General features: G+C 48.5%; 1 protein-coding gene and 1 long non-coding RNA gene across 4 annotated transcripts in view; one reads left to right on the forward strand and one right to left on the reverse strand.

The window, feature by feature from the left end:
• The window catches only part of LOC142101380 (uncharacterized), a 535,334-nt gene that overhangs the window by 358,656 nt on the left and 152,751 nt on the right, over positions 1 to 23,927 (forward strand). The gene's annotated exons all lie outside the window — the stretch shown is intronic.
• GPSM1 (G protein signaling modulator 1) overlaps positions 1 to 23,927 on the reverse strand; it is a 225,195-nt gene that overhangs the window by 131,945 nt on the left and 69,323 nt on the right. For all 3 annotated transcript variants that reach the window (XM_075185837.1, XM_075185836.1, XM_075185834.1), the window contains exons 3-8: positions 20,880 to 21,015; positions 20,624 to 20,766; positions 19,825 to 19,948; positions 14,430 to 14,545; positions 9,906 to 10,061; positions 3,508 to 3,616 (exon numbers count right to left, since the gene is read on the reverse strand). In XM_075185837.1, the coding sequence (XP_075041938.1) occupies positions 3,508 to 3,616; positions 9,906 to 10,061; positions 14,430 to 14,545; positions 19,825 to 19,948; positions 20,624 to 20,766; positions 20,880 to 21,015 (784 nt within the window). The remainder of the gene's footprint in view (positions 1 to 3,507; positions 3,617 to 9,905; positions 10,062 to 14,429; positions 14,546 to 19,824; positions 19,949 to 20,623; positions 20,767 to 20,879; positions 21,016 to 23,927) is intronic.

Raw genomic sequence — 23,927 nt, forward strand, 5'->3', positions numbered from 1 at the left:
AACATTACGTTTCATGCTAATGTAAAGATTCCACTTGTCTGTCAGTAAATGTACTGGTGCCCTCACCTTATTACTGCCCGTGGACCGTACTACCAGACTGACTGACGTCACCTGTGCAATGTGTACTTTACAGGGAGCTCCACCTTCAGACTATTATATTGTCTAAACAAAATAGTTTATTTTTGTTGTCATTAAATGACAAATGAAAATAAATAGAGTGGACAACATAATTACCTAAAGATAGAGCCCCCCCCTTCACGTTTGAACACACTCCAATTTTACTAATGTTTAATTAATGGAAAACTGAAAAAAGATTTTTGCACTGATCTCTATGCCGGGCAGTGTATGATGTCACACAGAAGACTAACACGGACACAGGCCACTGGCACGGACACAGGCCACTGGCACGGACACAGGCCACTAACACAGACACAGGCCACTAACACAGACACAGGCCACTGGCACGGACACAGGCCACTGACACAGACACAGGCCACTAACACAGACACAGGCCACTGGCACGGACACAGGCCACTGGCACGGACACAGGCCACTAACACAGACACAGGCCACTAACACAGGCCACTGGCACAGACACAGGCCACTAACACAGACACAGGCCACTAACACAGACACAGGCCACTAACACAGGCCACTGGCACAGACACAGGCCACTAACACAGACACAGGCCACTAACACAGACACAGGCCACTGGCACAGACACAGGCCACTAACACAGACACAGGCCACTGGCACGGACACAGGCCACTGGCACGGACACAGGCCACTAACACAGACACAGGCCACTAACACAGGCCACTGGCACAGACACAGGCCACTAACACAGACACAGGCCACTAACACAGACACAGGCCACTAACACAGGCCACTGGCACAGACACAGGCCACTAACACAGACACAGGCCACTAACACAGACACAGGCCACTGGCACAGACACAGGCCACTAACACAGACACAGGCCACTAACACAGACACAGGCCACTGGCACAGACACTGGCCACTAACACAGACACAGGCACAGACACAGGCCACTAACACAGACACAGGCCACTAACACAGACACAGGCCACTGGCACAGACACTGGCCACTAACACAGACACAGGCCACTGACACAGACACAGGCCACTGACACGGACACAGGCCACTGACACGGACACAGGCCACTGACACGGACACAGGCCACTGACACGGACACAGGCCACTGACACGGACACAGGCCACTGACACAGACACAGGCCACTGACACAGAGGTTACTGCAAGAAAATAATGCAAATGAGCCTTAAATCCATGACTGTTAAATCTATTTATCTCAAGTGCATAGGCAAGAGGCGCCATTTTACCTAATAGAAAACCCTACGTGTCTGTTCACTTATAGGGCCCGAGTCATTAAGGAGAACAAGGTAGAAAAAAAAGGAGTAAATTTGATCCTGGACAACCCATGTTACAATACAAGGGGTGCAAATTAGTTTATTATTTTGCACATACTTGGTAGCTTTATTTTTACACTGAAATGTAAACTTGATCTATTCTAGGAGATGTCCTACCCCAACTATAAACCTGTCCTCACATTTACAATTTACCTCCCCCTCCAATAAAACATGGTTTTGCCCAGGTGCACAGTTACTCCTATATTTGCTATGTTCCCCTTAATGACTCAGGCCCACGGTGCGTATTGAACAGCTGCTGTATTATCATGCACTACCTTCTATTTAGGACCTAGACATATCAGACAGATTTTACAAGGTAAACACGTTGCAGTCCAGGTACTCAGCATGATCATTAAATGATCTATATATATTATACCCCCACACAAGGATGACCTAATTAACTGGCTCAGATTAGGCTGAACAAGGATTGAGCAACATCTCCATGGTCAATCATCATCATCATCATTTATTTATGTAGCCAACGGGTGACAAGTTTTAACTGTGTGGTCAAACCATTCAATCAAGTGTGGCTTTGATTAGACCAGTGATCGCTTTGATGATTTAATTATCCATCAAAGCACCAGCAGCTGATGCTGCCCTCTGCCGCCACCATCTACACAACGGAAGCAGCTCAGTGATGTCACGGTGTTCTAGGGAACTGATATACATGAGGATGCAGCCTATCAGCCCATATAATGGCTGCCTGCACTGCGCGGAAGCGGCCGGTAGATTTGCTAATGAATAAGCGATGATGTAAAACTACAACTACCAGCATGTAGTTACCACTCCTATTCTATATAGCAGCATTCAGAGACGACAATGTCATCCATACATGCTTCTAAGGGGTTAATAAAGATGTTATTCAGACATTATGTTCTTCCTCCAACTTGACTCCTTAGTGACAGAATTTACAGAACCTAAAGCAAACAAACAAGAGGAACATCTGATCCTGCCAAACATTTCTAAAAGAACGTTACATAGCCGGGTTCCTGAAACTGGTGCAGCTGGCACAGACGGGTCCTACTCCTCTTACTCACCACTCACTGCCAAAAAAGACAGAGCTGTGAGGCTTCGAGGGCAGATCTGAGTCCAGTAAACACTAAATGGTACAGCCTGCCTCTTATTGTATCATATACATCCTGTCAATCATTTGTTTACATGGATTATATACCCCTTCCCCTCAATGTCCCCCTACCCCGACTCCCACCATTATTATAATGCAGCTGCACGTCTTCCAGGGCTGACGCAGGGTGTGGAGGAAGCGATCAGCGCTGGTGGATCCATCACAGTCTAGAAAGGGGGCGGCTGATAGCTATTTTTAACTTTTATGAGGGCATGGAAATGTTTACATATATTTTGGTGAATATTAATAACTTTTAATATTGAATTAACCTGTGGTTTAGGTAGGTTTTAGGGCAGTGAGCTTCCACTGATTTTTTGGTGTGCTTACAACCAAGGGCAAAACCCCCTCTAGTGCTCTATGCGAGGATCTCTCACCAGGCCCTCTACCACCTACTCACTGACACAGTGAGCAGATCCGGAGGGGAATGGTTACTGAGCTGCCCCCCAAGGTATGGACGTGTCCACGATGGCTCCAAAAAGTGCCCTTTTCAGTGACTAGCAAGTAAATGGGTAATGGAATAATTCACATTACTAGTTCCTAACACTGGGATATCTGATTAGACTCTGACCAAGGCGATAATTGTCTATTTCCCATATGTCCATGTCGGGTGCCCATTCTCCTCCCACAGCTCAATGACATACAGGTAGGTTAATTGGCTTCTGATAACATTTGCCTTAATATGTATGTGTACGGATGCCTGTGGTAGGAAAATTAGATTGTAAGCGCCACAGTGACTGGGATTAATGTGAATGTATAAACATTCTGTGATTATCCTAATATGTGGAGGTTATATAAATAATAATAACTTGATTTATGAATAAAGAAGGGACCAAAAAGAAGGGTTTTCCTGCATTAAAACATCCATAAACTAGGCTCAGATTTCATATTTTAGAATACAATAAAAATCTCCAGATAGGCTGTCCCCATCTTACCTCACACGAGATGTCCATGTGCTTCCTGGCGTACCGCAGAGCTTCCTCGTGATTCCCTAAAGACACGTAGGCATTTCCCAGACTCCACGACGCCCGTCCTTCCCCTACCCTGAGAATAGAAGAGGAGAGCGGGGTCAGAGGGTTACACTACAGATGATTCTTATTAGACAGAGGTAAGCACAGGATAGCAGGAGACAGCTCACATTGCTCACTTTGGATTGACCATTCCATAGACATCACACACAGCAGTAACATACAAGTGACCCACAGAGTGGACATTATACCACATCTGTGCACTGGCTGTAAGAGTCATTAGGAAGCCAGGATCTGCCCAGCCAGACCCTGGATGGATGACATGATGGGCAGGCTTTATCTTGTGACACAGATTTGGAGATGGCATACGGCACTTTGTGGGCACTATTATAAAACAATTAGAATTAGCTAAATATTCTACAAAGAAATGATTGGCTTCAACAAGTAGATTTAAGTGGCATAAGAATAGTAGAAGCTGAATGAGTGTGTGAGGTCTCCTACAAAGTATAGTAATGTACTTATATATACACTGATCAGACACAACATTAGAACCACTGACAAGAGAAGGGAATAACACTGATTATCTGGTTACAATGACACCTGACAAGGGCTGGGATATATTAGGCAGCAAGAGAACAGTTAGTTCTTGAAGTTGATGTGTTGGAAGAAGGAAAAATGGTAAAATGTAAGGATCTGAGTGACTTTCACAAGGTCCAAATTGTGGTGTCTAGACCACTGGGTCAGAGCATCTCCAACACGGCCGGTCTTGTGGGGTGTTCTCTGTATACAGAGGTTAGTACCTACCAGAAGTGGTCCCAGGAAGGACAACTGGTGAACCGGTGACGGGGTCATAGGCCCCCAAGGCTCAATGATGCGTGAGGGGAGAGAAGACTAACCTGTCTGGTCCAAGGAAGGACAACTAGTGAACCGGCGACAGGGTCATAGGCCCCCAAGGCTCAATGATGCGCGAGGGGAGAGAAGACTAACCTGTCTGGTCCAAGGAAGGACAACTGGTGAACCGGCGACAGGGTCATAGGCCCCCAAGGCTCATTGATGCGCGAGGGGAGAGAAGACTAACCTGTCTGGTCCAAGGAAGGACAACTGGTGAACCGGCGACAGGGTCATAGGCCCCCAAGGCTCATTGATGCGCGAGGGGAGAGAAGACTAACCTGTCTGGTCCAAGGAAGGACAACTGGTGAACCGGCGACAGGGTCATAGGCCCCCAAGGCTCATTGATGCGTGAGGGGAGAGCAGACTAACCTGTCTGGTCCAAGGAAGGACAACTGGTGAACCGGTGACGGGGTCATGGGCGCCCAAGGCTCATTGATGCGCGAGGGGAGAGAAGACTAACCTGTCTGGTCCAAGGAAGGACAACTAGTGAACCGGCGACAGGGTCATAGGCCCCCAAGGCTCAATGATGCGTGAGGGGAGAGAAGACTATCCTGTCTGGTCCAAGGAAGGACAACTAGTGAACCGGTGACGGGGTCATGGGCGCCCAAGGCTCATTGATGCGTGAGGGGAGAGAAGACTAACCTGTCTGGTCCAAGGAAGGACAACTAGTGAACCGGTGACAGGGTCATAGGCGCCCAAGGCTCATTGATGCGCGAGGGGAGAGCAGACTAACCTGTCTGGTCCAATCACACAGAAGAGCTACTGTAGCACAAATTGCTGAATAAGTTACTGCTGGGTATGATAGAGAGGTGTCAGAACACACAGAGCATCACAGCTTACTACATATGGGGCTGCGTAGCCACAGACCAGTCAGAGTGCCCATGCCGACCCCTGGCCACCGCTGAAAGTGCCTACAATGGGCATGTGAGCGTCAGAATTGGCCTATGGAGCAATAGAAGAAGGTGGGCTTACCTCTTACATCATGTGGAAGAGATGGTACTATCGCAAGAACGCAAGTCAGTGGATACAGTGTGATACTGCTGGGAAACCTTGTGTCCTGACATTCATGTGGGTGTTACTATGACACGTACCCCCTACCTAAACATTGTTGCAGACCAAGTGCACCCCTTCATGGCAGCGGTATTCCCTGATGGCAGTGGTCTCTTAGCAGGATAATGCGCCCTGTCACACTGCAGGAATGGTTTGAGGAACATTACAAAGAGCTCAAGGTGTTCACTTGGCCTCCAAATTCCCCAGATCTCAATCTAATCGAGGATCTGTGGGATGTGCTGGAAGAACAAGTCAGAGCCACGCAGGTCCCACCTCACAACTTACAGGACTAAAAGGATCTGCTGCTAACGTCTTGGTGCCAGATACCACAGGACACCCTCAGAGGTCTTGTGGAGTCCAGGCCTCGAGAAGACAGAGCTGTTTTGGCGACACGAGGGGGACGTACACAATATTAGGCAGGTGGTTATAATGTTGTGGCTGATCGGTGGCAGCAACTAGACATAAGACGAGGGGCAGGTGGGACAGACAGTTTATTATTCATAATAAAAATGTAAAGGAAATTTTGTAGATCTTTAATATATAAAAATAACACACTGTCTAAACAAATACATAAAACTATATAATATAAAATCTATTTTTTATAGATGATTCTTTCTTCTACAGATTCACAACACTATTGATCCCATATTATTTGTTATGTTTAAATATACAAAGATTAATGTTAAAATATTTTCCATACAAGTTTTGTGATAGTGTAGTTTGTTTTTATAAAACATATTGTGTGTGGTTTAGAAGAGTGTTGGATGTGTTGTTATAGTATTGCATGTTCTGAATTCATTAAAAACAGTCCCAAATAATAGAATAAGAGACTCCTAGAAATAGATCACATTACCAGTCACATCTGTATTTTATACACAGTGGGAAACAAGGACAACACTACTCTAACGTTTCCCACACGTTACTTTCTCTTCATATCTTGTGCTCTGTATCCTGTGTCATCTGCCAGTTTGTCTCCTGCTCATGTAGATATTTATACCTAAATGATAAGAGAAGCGCTGGCTCAGAGTAGTCCTTGCGGCACTGTTGTAGCGGCGTCACAGACATCAGTGACATTGGGGGCACATTGCCTTGATGGATAGACCATCACACCGGGGGCAGCACCCTAAGCCCTTCTGTGTAAGGTTAGAGATGTGCTCTCAGTGACCCGTTGTATAATCCTATGTTACTGCTGGGGGAGTGGTGTCTGTGGGGGGCTTAGTGCTATTCTGATATTTATCACTTCCAAAGTATCAGTTTATTCTCTCAGCATAAACACTGTAGATGTAATGTTAGATGTCTGGATTAAGTGAATAAAATAATCCTGCTTTACAAGAATTGTTGTTTTTTCTAAAATGATGATAACTGTGGACCCATTACACCTTATTTCATACTGGATACTGTTTCTCATTGAGAAGTTGGCTCTGTTAATTTGTTATTCCAATGCTCTGATTGGCTACAGTTTGGCTTGGTCCTGTTAATGGTCTAATGCTCTGATTGGCTGCAGGCTGGCCTAGGATTGGTTATAGGTGGATGTAACAGTGGCAGAGCTACCGCTACTGCAGGAGGAGCAGCCACTGTGCCAGACCACCCTCCCGCGATTCCCGTTCTGCTCCCAGTTGGGGCTTTATTACACATGTGTGGGCCTGTGCATTAGAGACCCCGGCTCTGCTCTTCTGTGAAAATGCATGATGCACAACAGAGATTATTAGGACAGGTGCCCACTGCTCCCTCCGCGGGTCGGGAGGAGGGAAACGCTGTTTTGTTGATATAATTCTTTTGATTCATTCCACTATATTCTGGGACCAGAACAAATTGAACAACACAGATGTGAAACCAACTAAATATAAGATAATGTCACTGTTAATAAGTCACAGAGAAAGAGATGCCCATCATCATTGTTTATTTATATAGCGCCACTAATTCCGCAGCGCTGTACAGAGAACTGACCCACATCAGTCCCTGCCCCATTGGGGCTTACAGTCTAAATTCCCTAACACACACACACAGACACACAGACAGACAGAGAGAGATTAGGGTCAATTTTTTTTTGATAGCAGCCAATTAACCTACTAGTATGTCTTTGGAGTGTGGGAGGAAACTGGAGCACCCGGAGAAAACCCACGCAAACACGGGGAGAACATATAAACTCCACACAGATAACGCCATGGTTGGGAATTGAACTCATGACCCCAGTGCTGTGAGGCAGAAGTGCTAACCACTGAGCCATCGTGCTGCCCAAAGGTAGGCCCACAAGGGCTGTCCAAGCTGTTTTCCGGGTCTGCACAAGAGGCTGCTATTGGTCACATCTCCCTTAAATCCCAAAGTAAGGTGTCCATGTGGCTGGATCTTATGGTGGATCCTTCCTCAAACATTCAGAATGCTTTCCCTGACAGAGTGGTGATGGGTCTCTTTAGGGGGGACGGGCCTGGCTCCATCATCCTCACTTGTATTTAAAGGGTTGGGGGAGAGGATGAAAACAACTAAATATTTAAATTGTTTTAAAACACCTAAACCACACTAATAAAAGTACTGAAATTATTTCATATCATTGTTATTTGTAATTGTGATGTTCTCTGGTAAGATCTGGACCAGAAAGCATCTTCCAGTGCTCCGGAGTGTATCCGATCACGTAGAGGGAACTATAGGTCTCTCCTAATTTTTATCTAGAACATTTGTGTCTTAAAATATTTTTATTTATAAAACACTATTTAAATATTTTTAAATCATAAAACAAAAGTATTTTAGCTTTTAAATTAAAACTGCAAACACTACTGTGTTTGAAGTTCGCTGTTTGCATTTATAAACCGTTAAAACATATCAAATTTTTAATGTGTTAATGTGTGAAATGCGTCAAGCACATGCGATCCAGCTTGAAACGGGTCGACTTTCTTGAAGTTTGCTGGAGTTTTCTGAAATTTGAAACAAAGCTAAGTTTCAAATGTTTGTACCAATTCAACTGAACTGGTTTGAGAAATGATAGATCCAGCATCTCTACTCGGAATTATGTCATTTCGCAGGTGGAAGGATGACGCTTGTCCATCTGGACCAGCGAGTCCCCACAATTTTGGTTTTGTGACCAGACCCCTGAGCTACTGTTAACACATGCTAATATATTACTAAATCAGACAGATTTTGGCTGAATAATTTAATTTCCTTTTTAAATTATAGTTCCCACATCACTCTCCCTGCACACTTACTGCAAGACATTTCTTAATGACACTTACATCTCTCTGACTCATTCCTGCTATGCGACAGCCTGGATGGGAATCAGTGACTGCAGGGAAAGCAGCGGGAGGTGTGAAGATCCTTCACCCATAGACGCAGTCACCTAAAGTCTTCTCCTCCCCTCATATCACCGTAGGACACTATTACCTACACACACCGAGGATAGCGAGTCTCATATAATTTAAAACTATTATTCATATAAAATTAAAAAAGCTATAATCATTAGGCATCTTATTGCTAAGTGTTGACAGGACATGCTGAGACTTGTAATTCTATGAAACCTGGGAGCACAGCATGCCTAAGCCTGCTCCAGGCATAGAACACACAATATCTGATCTTACAGCGCCCTCTTGTGGCAGTAGTGGTTAGGGTTACTTTCTGCAATAAAAAATGTAAAAAAATGAAAGTATGTAGAAGTGACTACAGGAGAAAGACCCTCAGCGGGATCCTTCTCACCTCTCATCCATCCCCCGCCCACCCCTGATTCACAACTTTACTTATTTAAAAATAACTTTAACCAACTTCAAATTTAAGCTTTCTGGATTCCAAGTTTCCAAGAAAAGATGCAGGAAATGCTCCCGATTCTGTCTGTTACCTGTCAGCCCCTGGTACATAACATAATATAATCATATATAAAGTGTCTTCTCTGATCCTGAACATACATAATTTCATATCACTGGGACAAGTCGGTGACAATACTATAATTTTCATGATGTGATTTTATGGCTGTGGAATTAATAACAGACTAAACTTAAATATATACAAACAAGAAAGAACTTCAGGCAAAATAATTAACATTTTCCATAAAATCTACAGGAGATGGAAAATGTGTGTCATTTTCCCAGAATTCCTTTCACTTAAAAATTGCCAAACATATAGACAGGTACAATCACCACTTAGAGATCAGGGATCATCATCAGACATAGTTCAGTATTTTTATGCTAATTAGACAAGAAAAAACATAGTTTGGTAGCAAATCAGTTTCCATTTTATGTTTTCTTTTGTGGGGAGGTGTTTTTAAATAAACAGTTATTCCTTCTCGTAGACTATAAAACATAAGATACCTCACGTGTAGTTCCCTATAGTTTGGGTGTAGAGAAGTGCACTTTATAATGTTATGCTCTGCATAAGGTATTCCATATTATAGAGGAACACCATTGTCCAGCTATGTATCATCCATCCACGTGGAGATAACTTACCTGTCACCCAGTTCTTGTGCTATACATAGATGCTTGAGATGATACTCTATGGCTCGATCATAGTCCTGGAGCAGAGTGTACGTGTTCCCCAGACTGTAGCAGGCCTGGGCTTCAACGGCCTGATCCTTCAACTGTCTGGAGAGCTGTAGGGTCTTCCTAGGAGAAAGAGGAATGCTGGTCAGTGCTAAGTGTCTCTGGGAGGTTACCTGGATCTGGTCACTAGATAGCGATATGGAGACGTTCATCCTACTATGTCCTAAACTTGCAATGTGCATGTAACGTTTCCATATCTATCACATGTATGTTATCTAAGCACAGCATACCGTCCATGACTACCAAGCCCAGAATTCATACATTTACCAGCACAAACTTGTCCTAATCCATCTCTTCTTGTAGAAAAGTGCCCATTTTATTCTGATGCTCTCTCATAATATTACTATTCATTTATGAGCTCAGCGGTCAGGGAGAAGCGATGCTTAAGATGTAATGAAATGTCTAGATATAAGACACGCCCACTCCCCGCCCACCTGTGGTCCTCACTGCGTGTTCAGAGTCTGTGAGAGAGACTGGAGAGGACATCCCAGAACCTGGCTGCGTGACAAGTCCCTGGTGTAGATGGAGGAGAGGACCAGGCCAAGGATGTTCACAATGAGCCTGACGCCGACTTGGAAGCATATTGGATGTAATTTACACTCAAAAAAGTCACCCATAAAAATAGTGTATTTACACCCATGACCTGGGTTTATCTGGATGCACCAAGCTCTGAACCGGCAGCTTATACACCAGGAATAGACACCCAGGTGTACAGACACCCAGGTACACTTACACCCATGAGCTCTGAACCGGCAGCTTATACACCAGGAATAGACACCCAGATGTACAGACACCCAGGTACACTTACACCCATGAGCTCTGTACCGGCAGCTTATACACCAGGATTAGACACCCAGGTGTACAGACACCCAGGTACACTTACACCCATGAGCTCTGAACCGGCAGCTTATACACCAGGAATAGACAGCCAGGTGTACAGACACCCAGGTACACTTACACCCATGAGCTCTGAACCGGCAGCTTATACACCAGGAATAGACACCCAGATGTACAGACTCCCAGGTACACTTACACCCATGAGCTCTGTACCGGCAGCTTATACACCAGGAATAGACACCCAGATGTACAGACACCCAGGTACACTTACACCCATGAGCTCTGAACCGGCAGCTTATACACCAGGAATAGACACCCAGATGTACAGACACCCAGGTACACTTACACCCATGAGCTCTGTACCGGCAGCTTATACACCAGGAATAGACACCCAGATGTACAGACACCCAGGTACACTTACACCCATGAGCTCTGAACCGGCAGCTTATACACCAGGAATAGAACCCCAGATGTACAGACACCCAGGTACACTTACACCCATGAGCTCTGAACCGGCAGCTTATACACCAGGAATAGACACCCAGATGTACAGACACCCAGGTACACTTACACCCATGAGCTCTGAACCGGCAGCTTATACACCAGGAATAGACACCCAGATGTACAGACACCCAGGTACACTTACACCCATGAGCTCTGTACCGGCAGCTTATACACCAGGAATAGACACCCAGATGTACAGACACCCAGGTACACTTACACCCATGAGCTCTGAACCGGCAGCTTATACACCAGGAATAGACACCCAGATGTACAGACACCCAGGTACACTTACACCCATGAGCTCTGTACCGGCAGCTTATACACCAGGAATAGACACCCAGATGTACAGACACCCAGGTACACTTACACCCATGAGCTCTGAACCGGCAGCTTATACACCAGGAATAGACACCCAGATGTACAGACACCCAGGTACACTTACACCCATGAGCTCTGAACCGGCAGCTTATACACCAGGAATAGACACCCAGATGTACAGACACCCAGGTACACTTACACCCATGAGCTCTGAACCGGCAGCTTATACACCAGGAATAGACACCCAGATGTACAGACACCCAGGTACACTTACACCCATGAGCTCTGTACCGGCAGCTTATACACCAGGAATAGACACCCAGGTGTACAGACACCCAGGTACACTTACACCCATGAGCTCTGAACCGGCATCTTATACACCAGGAATAGACACCCAGATGTACAGACACCCAGGTACACTTACACCCATGAGCTCTGAACCGGCAGCTTATACACCAGGAATAGACACCCAGGTGTACAGACACCCAGGTACACTTACACCCATGAGCTCTGAACCGGCAGCTTATACACCAGGAATAGACACCCAGGTACACTTACACCCATGAGCTCTGAACCGGCAGCTTATACACCAGGAATAGACACCCAGGTGTACAGACACCCAGGTACACTTACACCTATGAGCTCTGAACCGGCAGCTTATACACCAGGATTAGACACCCAGGTGTACAGACACCCAGGTACACTTACACCCATGAGCTCTGAACCGGCAGCTTATACACCAGGAATAGACACCCAGGTGTACAGACACCCAGGTACACTTACACCTATGAGCTCTGAACCGGCAGCTTATACACCAGGAATAGACACCCAGGTGTACAGACACCCAGGTACACTTACACCCATGAGCTCTGTACCGGCAGCTTATACACCAGGAATAGACACCCAGGTGTACAGACACCCAGGTACACTTACACCCATGAGCTCTGAACCGGCAGCTTATACACCAGGATTAGACACCCAGGTACACTTACACCTATGAGCTCTGAACCGGCAGCTTATACACCAGGAATAGACACCCAGATGTACAGACACCCAGGTACACTTACACCCATGAGCTCTGAACCGGCAGCTTATACACCAGGAATAGACACCCAGGTGTACAGACACCCAGGTACACTTACACCCATGAGCTCTGAACCGGCAGCTTATACACCAGGAATAGACACCCAGGTGTACAGACACCCAGGTACACTTACACCCATGAGCTCTGAACCGGCAGCTTATACACCAGGAATAGACACCCAGGTGTACAGACACCCAGGTACACTTACACCCATGAGCTCTGAACCGGCAGCTTATACACCAGGAATAGACACCCAGGTGTACAGACACCCAGGTACACTTACACCCATGAGCTCTGAACCGGAAGCTTATACACCAGGAATAGACACCCAGGTGTACAGACACCCAGGTACACTTACACCTATGAGCTCTGAACCGGCAGCTTATACACCAGGAATAGACACCCAGGTACACTTACACCCATGAGCTCTGAACCGGCAGCTTATACACCAGGAATAGACACCCAGGTGTACAGACACCCAGGTACACTTACACCCATGAGCTCTGAACCGGCAGCTTATACACCAGGAATAGACACACAGGTGTACAGACACCCAGGTACACTTACACCCATGAGCTCTGAACCGGCAGCTTATACACCAGGAATAGACACCCAGGTGTACAGACACCCAGGTACACTTACACCCATGAGCTCTGAACCGGCAGCTTATACACCAGGATTAGACACCCAGATGTACAGACACCCAGGTACACTTACACCCATGAGCTCTGAACCGGCAGCTTATACACCAGGAATAGACACCCAGGTGTACAGACTCCCAGGTACACTTACACCCAAACAGGTCATTAGCACAAGGAAAGTTTATTAACTTTTGTTTTGATAGTGAAAAATGCATTCGCTATTAGACATGATATAATACAGCAGATATACAATACAATAATGGTTCTCAGAAGAACTCATTTTCAAACATTCTTAGTTTGTTATGATTGCTATTGTGACAATTAAGTCAAACTAGTTAATGAAAGTCACCAACCAATCTGCCACAACACCGAACACGACAAACAGAGTGCTTGAAAATGAGTACGTCTGAGAAATACCATGATTGTGTTCTCACAAACTGAAGCTGGGTACACACTATACTGTTTTCGTACAATAATCGTCTCAAACAGCCGACATACGACCGCTCGTTCAAAAGTGGGGTCAGTGTGTGCAGTGACACGATGGTCGAAAGTCTGCCCAAATGGACGATTGTCACCTCATTTGGTTGGTCGTATCGTTTAATATTTTCGTTCCAATCTCGTTTCCGCTGTGTAGTGTGTATAAACTGCCGACCGATCCACAACAGTGAGTACGAAATTACAGTCATTGCTCACGACAACATGGCTGTAAAAAGTCACTAAAGGGACGTCCACTCTTCCCTTGATTGTCCTAAACAAGGCTGTGTGCATGCAGTCCATGGACCGAGCAATCGGACCATCGGTCGCATGTAAAATTGCGCGGCATAAAAAGTTGGTCGAAATTTCTGTAGTGTGTACCCAGCTTAAGTAGCGACCTGACCACACAAGATATGGAAAGCATTTAATATATGTATGTTTGTTATATGGCAGTAGTTCATTCACCAATATATGTACATTTGTATAAGTAGAAGTTTTGCTTCATGATGATCGCAGCCACTTAGAGTGTTGGGAAGAATAAAAATGTTTGTGTGTGAATATGTTACCACTTACTTGTAGTAGTCTGCTGAGGTATCAAACCTCCCCAGGAATATGTGAGCGTTACCCAGGTTGCTGTATGCCCTTCTCTCAGCAGCTTTGTCTCCAAACTCTTTTGCTATGGCTAGTCTCTGTAGAGGAAAGACAGAAGTTACAATGTGGACTGACAGAGCAAATGCAAACTCTCAAAACTACAACGGTTTCACCGGTTCCCTGACTCCCACCGCTCTGTGAGAAGAACCAGTCAGTAGGGTTACCGCTCCGTGAGGAGAACTATGAGCAGAGGTGCCCACCAGTCAGTAGGGTTAACGCTCCGTGAGGAGAGTTATGAGCAGAGGTGCCCACCAGTCAGTAGGGTTACCGCTCCGTGAGGAGAGTTATGAGCAGAGGTGCCCACCAGTCATTAGGGTTACCGCTCCGTGAGGAGAGTTATGAGCAGAGGTGCCCACCAGTCAGTAGGGTTACCGCTCCGTGAGGAGAGCTATGAGCAGAGGTGCCCACCAGTCAGTAGGGTTACCGCTCCGTGAGGAGAACTATGAGCAGAGGTGCCCACCAGTCAGTAGGGTTACCGCTCCGTGAGGAGAGCTATGAGCAGAGGTGCCCACCAGTCAGTAGGGTTACCGCTCCGTGAGGAGAGTTATGAGCAGAGGTGCCCACCAGTCAGTAGGGTTACCGCTCCGTGAGGAGAGCTATGAGCAGAGGTGCCCACCAGTCAGTAGGGTTACCGCTCCGTGAGGAGAGCTATGAGCAGAGGTGCCCACCAGTCAGTAGGGTTACCGCTCCGTGAGGAGAGCTATGAGCAGGGGTGCCCACCAGTCAGTAGGGCTACCGCTCCGTGAGGAGAGTTATGAGCAGAGGTGCCCACCAGTCAGTAGGGTTACCGCTCCGTGAGGAGAGCTATGAGCAGAGGTGCCCACCAGTCAGTAGGGTTACCGCTCCGTGAGGAGAGCTATGAGCAGAGGTGCCCACCAGTCAGTAGGGTTACCGCTCCTTGAGGAGAGTTATGAGCAGAGGTGCCCACCAGTCAGTAGGGTTACCGCTCCGTGAGGAGAGCTATGAGCAGAGGTGCCCACCAGTCAGTAGGGTTACCGCTCCGTGAGGAGAGTTATGAGCAGAGGTGCCCACCAGTCAGTAGGGTTACCGCTCCGTGAGGAGAGTTATGAGCAGAGGTGGCCACCAGTCAGTAGGGTTACCGCTCCGTGAGGAGAGCTATGAGCAGAGGTGCCCACCAGTCAGTAAGGTCACTGCTCCGTGAGGAGAGCTATGAGCAGAGGTGCCCACCAGTCAGTAGGGTTACCGCTCCGTGAGGAGAGCTATGAGCAGAGGTGCCCACCAGTGAGTAGGGTTACCGCTCCGTGAGGAGAGCTATGAGCAGAGGTGCCCACCAGTGAGTAGGGTTACCGCTCCGTGAGGAGAGCTATGAGCAGAGGTGCCCACCAGTCAGTAGGGTTACCGCTCCGTGAGGAGAGCTATGAGCAGAGGTGCCCACCAGTCAGTAGGGTTACCGCTCCGTGAGGAGAGCTATGAGCAGAGGTGCCCACCAATCAGTAAGGTCACTGCTCCGTGAGGAGAGCTATGAGCAGAGGTGCCCACCAGTGAGTAGGGTTACCGCTCCGTGAAAAGAGCTATGAGCAGAGGTGCCCACCAGTCAGTAAGGTCACTGCTCCGTGAGGAGAGTTATGAGCAGAGGTGCCCACCAGTCAGTAGGGTTACCGCACCGTGAGGAGAGCTATGAGCAGAGGTGCCCACCAGTCAGTAGGGTTACCGCTCCGTGAGAAGAGCTATGAGCAGAGGTGCCCACCAGTCAGTAGGGTTACCGCTCCGTGAGGAGAGCTATGAGCAGAGGTGCCCACCAGTCAGTAGGGTTACCGCTCCGTGAGGAGAGCTATGAGCAGAGGTGCCCACCAGTCAGTAGGGTTACCGCTCCGTGAGGAGAGCTATGAGCAGAGGTGCCCACCAGTCAGTAGGGCTACCGCTCCGTGAGGAGAGCTATGAGCAGAGGTGCCCACCAGTCAGTAGGGTTACCGCTCCGTGAGGAGAGCTATGAGCAGAGGTGCCCACCAGTCAGTAGGGCTACCGCTCCGTGAGGAGAGTTATGAGCAGAGTTACCCACCAGTCAGTAGGGTTACCGCTCCGTGAGGAGAGCTATGAGCAGAGGTGCCCACCAGTCAGTAGGGTTACCGCTCCGTGAGGAGAGCTATGAGCAGAGGTGCCCACCAGTGAGTAGGGTTACCGCTCCGTGAGGAGAGCTATGAGCAGAGGTGCCCACCAGTCAGTAGGGTTACCGCTCCGTGAGGAGAGCTATGAGCAGAGGTGCCCACCAGTCAGTAGGGCTACCGCTCCGTGAGGAGAGTTATGAGCAGAGTTACCCACCAGTCAGTAGGGTTACCGCTCCGTGAGGAGAGCTATGAGCAGAGGTGCCCACCAGTCAGTAGGGTTACCGCTCCGTGAAAAGAGCTATGAGCAGAGGTGCCCACCAGTCAGTAGGGCTACCGCTCCGTGAGGAGAGTTATGAGCAGAGTTACCCACCAGTCAGTAGGGTTACCGCTCCGTGAGGAGAGCTATGAGCAGAGGTGCCCACCAGTCAGTAGGGTTACCGCTCCGTGAGGAGAGCTATGAGCAGAGGTGCCCACCAGTCAGTAGGGTTACCGCTCCGTGAGGAGAGCTATGAGCAGAGGTGCCCACCAGTCAGTAGGGTTACCGCTCCTTGAGGAGAGCTATGAGCAGAGGTGCCCACCAGTCAGTAGGGTTACCGCTCCGTGAGGAGAGCTATGAGCAGAGGTGCCCACCAGTCAGTAGGGTTACCGCTCCGTGAGGAGAGTTATGAGCAGAGGTGCCCACCAGTCAGTAGGGTTACCGCTCCGTGAGGAGAGCTATGAGCAGAGGTGCCCACCAGTCAGTAAGGTCACTGCTCCGTGAGGAGAGCTATGAGCAGAGGTGCCCACCAGTCAGTAGGGTTACCGCTCCGTGAGGAGAGCTATGAGCAGAGGTGCCCACCAGTCAGTAGGGTTACCGCTCCGTGAGGAGAGCTATGAGCAGAGGTGCCCACCAGTCAGTAGGGTTACCGCTCCGTGAGGAGAGCTATGAGCAGAGGTGCCCACCAGTCAGTAGGGTTACCGCTCCGTGAGGAGAGCTATGAGCAGAGGTGCCCACCAGTCAGTAGGGTTACCGCTCCGTGAGGAGAGCTATGAGCAGAGGTGCCCACCAGTCAGTAGGGTTACCGCTCCTTGAGGAGAGTTATGAGCAGAGGTGCCCACCAGTCAGTAGGGTTACCGCTCCGTGAGGAGAGCTATGAGCAGAGGTGCCCACCAGTCAGTAGGGTTACCGCTCCGTGAGGAGAGTTATGAGCAGAGGTGCCCACCAGTCAGTAGGGTTACCGCTCCGTGAGGAGAGTTATGAGCAGAGGTGGCCACCAGTCAGTAGGGTTACCGCTCCGTGAGGAGAGCTATGAGCAGAGGTGCCCACCAGTCAGTAAGGTCACTGCTCCGTGAGGAGAGCTATGAGCAGAGGTGCCCACCAGTCAGTAGGGTTACCGCTCCATGAGGAGAGCTATGAGCAGAGGTGCCCACCAGTCAGTAGGGTTACCGCTCCGTGAGGAGAGCTATGAGCAGAGGTGCCCACCAGTGAGTAGGGTTACCGCTCCGTGAGGAGAGCTATGAGCAGAGGTGCCCACCAGTCAGTAGGGTTACCGCTCCGTGAGGAGAGCTATGAGCAGAGGTGCCCACCAGTCAGTAGGGTTACCGCTCCGTGAGGAGAGCTATGAGCAGAGGTGCCCACCAGTCAGTAGGGTTACCGCTCCGTGAGGAGAGTTATGAGCAGAGGTGCCCACCAATCAGTAAGGTCACTGCTCCGTGAGGAGAGCTATGAGCAGAGGTGCCCACCAGTGAGTAGGGTTACCGCTCCGTGAAAAGAGCTATGAGCAGAGGTGCCCACCAGTCAGTAAGGTCACTGCTCCGTGAGGAGAGTTATGAGCAGAGGTGCCCACCAGTCAGTAGGGTTACCGCACCGTGAGGAGAGCTATGAGCAGAGGTGCCCACCAGTCAGTAGGGTTACCGCTCCGTGAGAAGAGCTATGAGCAGAGGTGCCCACCAGTCAGTAGGGTTACCGCTCCGTGAGGAGAGCTATGAGCAGAGGTGCCCACCAGTCAGTAGGGTTACCGCTCCGTGAGGAGAGCTATGAGCAGAGGTGCCCACCAGTCAGTAGGGTTACCGCTCCGTGAGGAGAGCTATGAGCAGAGGTGCCCACCAGTCAGTAGGGTTACCGCTCCGTGAGGAGAGCTATGAGCAGAGGTGCCCACCAGTCAGTAGGGCTACCGCTCCGTGAGGAGAGCTATGAGCAGAGGTGCCCACCAGTCAGTAGGGCTACCGCTCCGTGAGGAGAGTTATGAGCAGAGTTACCCACCAGTCAGTAGGGTTACCGCTCCGTGAGGAGAGCTATGAGCAGAGGTGCCCACCAGTCAGTAGGGTTACCGCTCCGTGAGGAGAGCTATGAGCAGAGGTGCCCACCAGTGAGTAGGGTTACCGCTCCGTGAGGAGAGCTATGAGCAGAGGTGCCCACCAGTCAGTAGGGTTACCGCTCCGTGAGGAGAGCTATGAGCAGAGGTGCCCACCAGTCAGTAGGGCTACCGCTCCGTGAGGAGAGTTATGAGCAGAGTTACCCACCAGTCAGTAGGGTTACCGCACCGTGAGGAGAGCTATGAGCAGAGGTGCCCACCAGTCAGTAGGGTTACCGCTCCGTGAGGAGAGCTATGAGCAGAGGAGCCCATTTTCGTTCGCAACCCTATGGGCTGTGAACGAAAATCCACGTTATTGCGGTAACGTGGATTAAGTTTCGCGGCTGTTCCGGCGCGATCCCGCGGACCAGAAAGCTAATTGAATATGCCCCATAGAATTTCAACAGTGATTTTCTATTTGTCACCCTCCTATAAAGCACAGTATGTGACGTACCCGCGCTATGGTCCCATGGACTCATTCTGCCATCTATGCCGTCATCAGGCGCTTGGTACACTTAGTGATAAATCAATTGAAAGACTTTAATTGGACATAGGTGGATCATATCAGTGACCTCTGAAGAGAACGGATTTCACCAGCGTTTATTTTATGAAAAGAGATGTATAATCTATGTAATCAATCACTGCCAGATGTCTTTATGTAATGTAGTCGGGAGATGGTTATCTGACAGTACAACAGTAAGGAAATAAAGCTGAAATGTGAAGCAATGCCAAAGTGATTATATATATATATATATGTATATTTTTATGCCCTCTGTTTCAAGATGACGGTGTTTAATTAAGTTGTATAATTTTAGTTATAGTGTCTCATAAACAAAGAATATCTGTAGCCATCTTGTCAGAAGACACCAGGTAGTAACGCTATAGCGGACCATATATAGTTATAGCAGACTAACTCACCTCTTTATGAAATACGATGGCCTCATTGAAGTTGCCCAGGAGGTAGTGTGTGTTCCCAAGATTTCCATAAGCCCGTCCCTGAGCGGCCCGGTCCCCCAACTCTTTCACTAAGGCCAGATTCCTCCTGTAACAGAGAGGCATTGTGCAAATAAACATAACTATCAGTTTCATACCTTATTTCCCAATAAAATTAAATTAGTTTGCTTTATAAAATATGGGATAGTTTATGTTCTAGTGTACTGTCCAAGGCATAGATTACTAGCTGGCCTGGAGAAAGCATAAAGGGGAATTGTTTATTTTAATTCCACATGACATGATAGTGCAGTCGGGGATTGGTGTAAGCAGAGGACTGTATACACAAGATGAATACCCTGCAAGAGACATGTGTTAGATACACTATACAAGAGGGTATGTAACCAATGAGTAAAGACAAGGCAATGGCTGTGCTAACAAAGTAGATCATTTTCTGTTACACACATTTATGGGGAAAAACTCTACAGCCAACTTATTCTGCAGGATCCTTGTAATGATCTATAAATATGTATTGTTGGGGTCACCTCTTACTCCAGCTGGCCACACGTCTGCCAGTCACTCAGAGCGAGCGCCATGTGGCTGGACCCCCACATACACCTGTCTGGTGCGTTCCCAATCAGATAAATATCATCTGATAAATCCCAATCACATCCCATTGTGCCCGTACATAGAGCGATATGCGGACCAGAACATCCAACAGCTTGGCAGCATGTACGGGCACCATAAGGGGCTCTGTGTAGAAGACGTTAAGAAGATGAGCACTCACTCATAGTACTCTGTGGCCTTCAGCAGGGTCTCCTTGACTTCCTCCGACAGGTCTCCCGGGATCTGTGGCATGCTCCAGGATAGCTGCTTTCCCCTGGCATGGAAAACATTTCCGGCATTGTACAGTGCCCGAGCCTCACCCACCTGGGAAGAGCGGATCAGACACTCAGTAACACTAATAGTGTAATGCTTTCTGTGTCTCCCCCTCACTCCCCATGGTGTGCTCCTATTCAGGAAGACACAAGGAACCAACGTACCTGGTCTCCCTGCTCCCGAGAAATGTCCAGGTGCCTCTGACAACAAGCAATGGCCTCATCATACTGTCCCAGGATCTTAAGTGTGTTCCCAAGATTCCCGCTGGCTTTGGCCTCTCCAATGCGATCTCCTATGGACCTGCAACAAAGTAACAGGGGGTTCTGTAACTGGGGACTTGTATTCTACCAATGCATCTAAATGTTACCTATAGGTCTGCAACAAAGTAGCAGAGCTCATTCTGTTATCAATCAGTTGCATCACATTAACAGGAGATTTGTTATGTCCCAATGAACCTGCAAACATGTAACAAGGGATTCTGCCCATAGCACTGAAATATCAACAAAGTACAGATGTACCCAGCGTTACACTAACGTTATTCATGCAGCACACTGACTTTTTCATGGAACGCATCGTGTCAAGTGTGTTTCCCAAAATGAAATATTGAAAATTGACACAAATTGCATTATACATGTCAGGAGAAATGAAAGTCTGCAGCAGAGGCTTTGTGACTCTACCATCACCGCAGAACAGATACAAACAGCTGAAGAGCAGAGATCTGCAAGCACCGCTCAGACAGCGGACAATACAATGTATGGGCAGCATGCTCCTATCTCATATACTCACTGAGCTGCAGGGACAGGCCACTATAACAGGGAGACCACGAGTATGGAGAGCCCCTCTATAGTGACACACAGCCCCAGACTGCTCAGACAGCAGACATTACAATGTATGGGCAGCATGCTCCTATCTCATATACTCACTGAGCTACAGGGACAGGCCACTATAACAGGGAGACCACGAGTATGGAGAGCCCCTCTATAGTGACACACAGCCCCAGACTGCTCAGACAGCAGACATTACAATGTATGGGCAGCATGCTCCTATCTCATATACTCACTGAGCTACAGGGACAGGCCACTATAACAGGGAGACCACGAGTATGGAGAGCCCCCATCTATAGTGACACACAGCCCCAGACTGCTCAGACAGCAGACATTACAATGTATGGGCAGCATGCTCCTATCTCATATACTCACTGAGCTGCAGGGACAGGCCACTATAACAGGGAGACCACGAGTATGGAGAGCCCCCCTCTATAGTGACACACAGCCCCAGACTGCTCAGACAGCAGACAATACAATGTATGGGTAGCATGCCCCTATCTCATATACTCACTGAGCTGCAGGGACAGGCCACTATAACAGGGAGACCACGAGTATGGAGAGCCCCCCTCTATAGTGACACACAGCCCCAGACTGCTCAGACAGGAGACATTACAATGTATGGGCAGCATGCCCCTATCTCATATACTGACTGAGCTGCAGGGACAGGCCACTATAACAGGGAGACCACGAGTATGGAGAGCATAGTGACACACAGCCCCAGACTGCTCAGACAGCAGACAATACAATGTATGGGCAGCATGCTCCTATCTCATATACTCACTGAGCTGCAGGGACAGGCCACTATAACAGGGAGACCACGAGTATGGAGAGCCCCTCTATAGTGACACACAGCCCCAGGCTGCTCAGACAGCAGACATTACAATGTATGGGCAGCATGCCCCTATCTAATATACTCACTGAGCTGCAGGGACAGGCCACTATAACAGGGAGACCACGAGTATGGAGAGCCCCCCTCTATAGTGACACACAGCCCCAGACTGCTCAGACAGCAGACATTACAATGTATGGGCAGCATGCTCCTATCTCATATACTCACTGAGCTACAGGGACAGGCCACTATAACAGGGAGACCACGAGTATGGAGAGCCCCTCTATAGTGACACACAGCCCCAGACTGCTCAGACAGCAGACATTACAATGTATGGGCAGCATGCTCCTATCTCATATACTCACTGAGCTACAGGGACAGGCCACTATAACAGGGAGACCACGAGTATGGAGAGCCCCTCTATAGTGACACACAGCCCCAGACTGCTCAGACAGCAGACATTACAATGTATGGGCAGCATGCTCCTATCTCATATACTCACTGAGCTACAGGGACAGGCCACTATAACAGGGAGACCACGAGTATGGAGAGCCCCCATCTATAGTGACACACAGCCCCAGACTGCTCAGACAGCAGACATTACAATGTATGGGCAGCATGCTCCTATCTCATATACTCACTGAGCTGCAGGGACAGGCCACTATAACAGGGAGACCACGAGTATGGAGAGCCCCCCTCTATAGTGACACACAGCCCCAGACTGCTCAGACAGCAGACAATACAATGTATGGGTAGCATGCCCCTATCTCATATACTCACTGAGCTGCAGGGACAGGCCACTATAACAGGGAGACCACGAGTATGGAGAGCCCCCCTCTATAGTGACACACAGCCCCAGACTGCTCAGACAGGAGACATTACAATGTATGGGCAGCATGCCCCTATCTCATATACTGACTGAGCTGCAGGGACAGGCCACTATAACAGGGAGACCACGAGTATGGAGAGCATAGTGACACACAGCCCCAGACTGCTCAGACAGCAGACAATACAATGTATGGGCAGCATGCTCCTATCTCATATACTCACTGAGCTGCAGGGACAGGCCACTATAACAGGGAGACCACGAGTATGGAGAGCCCCTCTATAGTGACACACAGCCCCAGGCTGCTCAGACAGCAGACATTACAATGTATGGGCAGCATGCTCCTATCTCATATACTCACTGAGCTGCAGGGACAGGCCACTATAACAGGGAGACCACGAGTATGGAGAGCCCCCCTCTATAGTGACACACAGCCCCAGACTGCTCAGACAGCAGACATTACAATGTATGGGCAGCATGCCCCTATCTCATATACTCACTGAGCTGCAGGGACAGGCCACTATAACAGGGAGACCACGAGTATGGAGAGCCCCCATCTATAGTGACACACAGCCCCAGACTGCTCAGACAGCAGACAATACAATGTATGGGCAGCATGCTCCTATCTCATATACTCACTGAGCTGCAGGGACAGGCCACTATAACAGGGAGACCACGAGTATGGAGAGCCCCTCTATAGTGACACACAGCCCCAGACTGCTCAGACAGC

Source organism: Mixophyes fleayi, chromosome 9, assembly GCF_038048845.1.
Source record: "Mixophyes fleayi isolate aMixFle1 chromosome 9, aMixFle1.hap1, whole genome shotgun sequence".
Lineage (NCBI taxonomy): Eukaryota > Metazoa > Chordata > Amphibia > Anura > Limnodynastidae > Mixophyes > Mixophyes fleayi.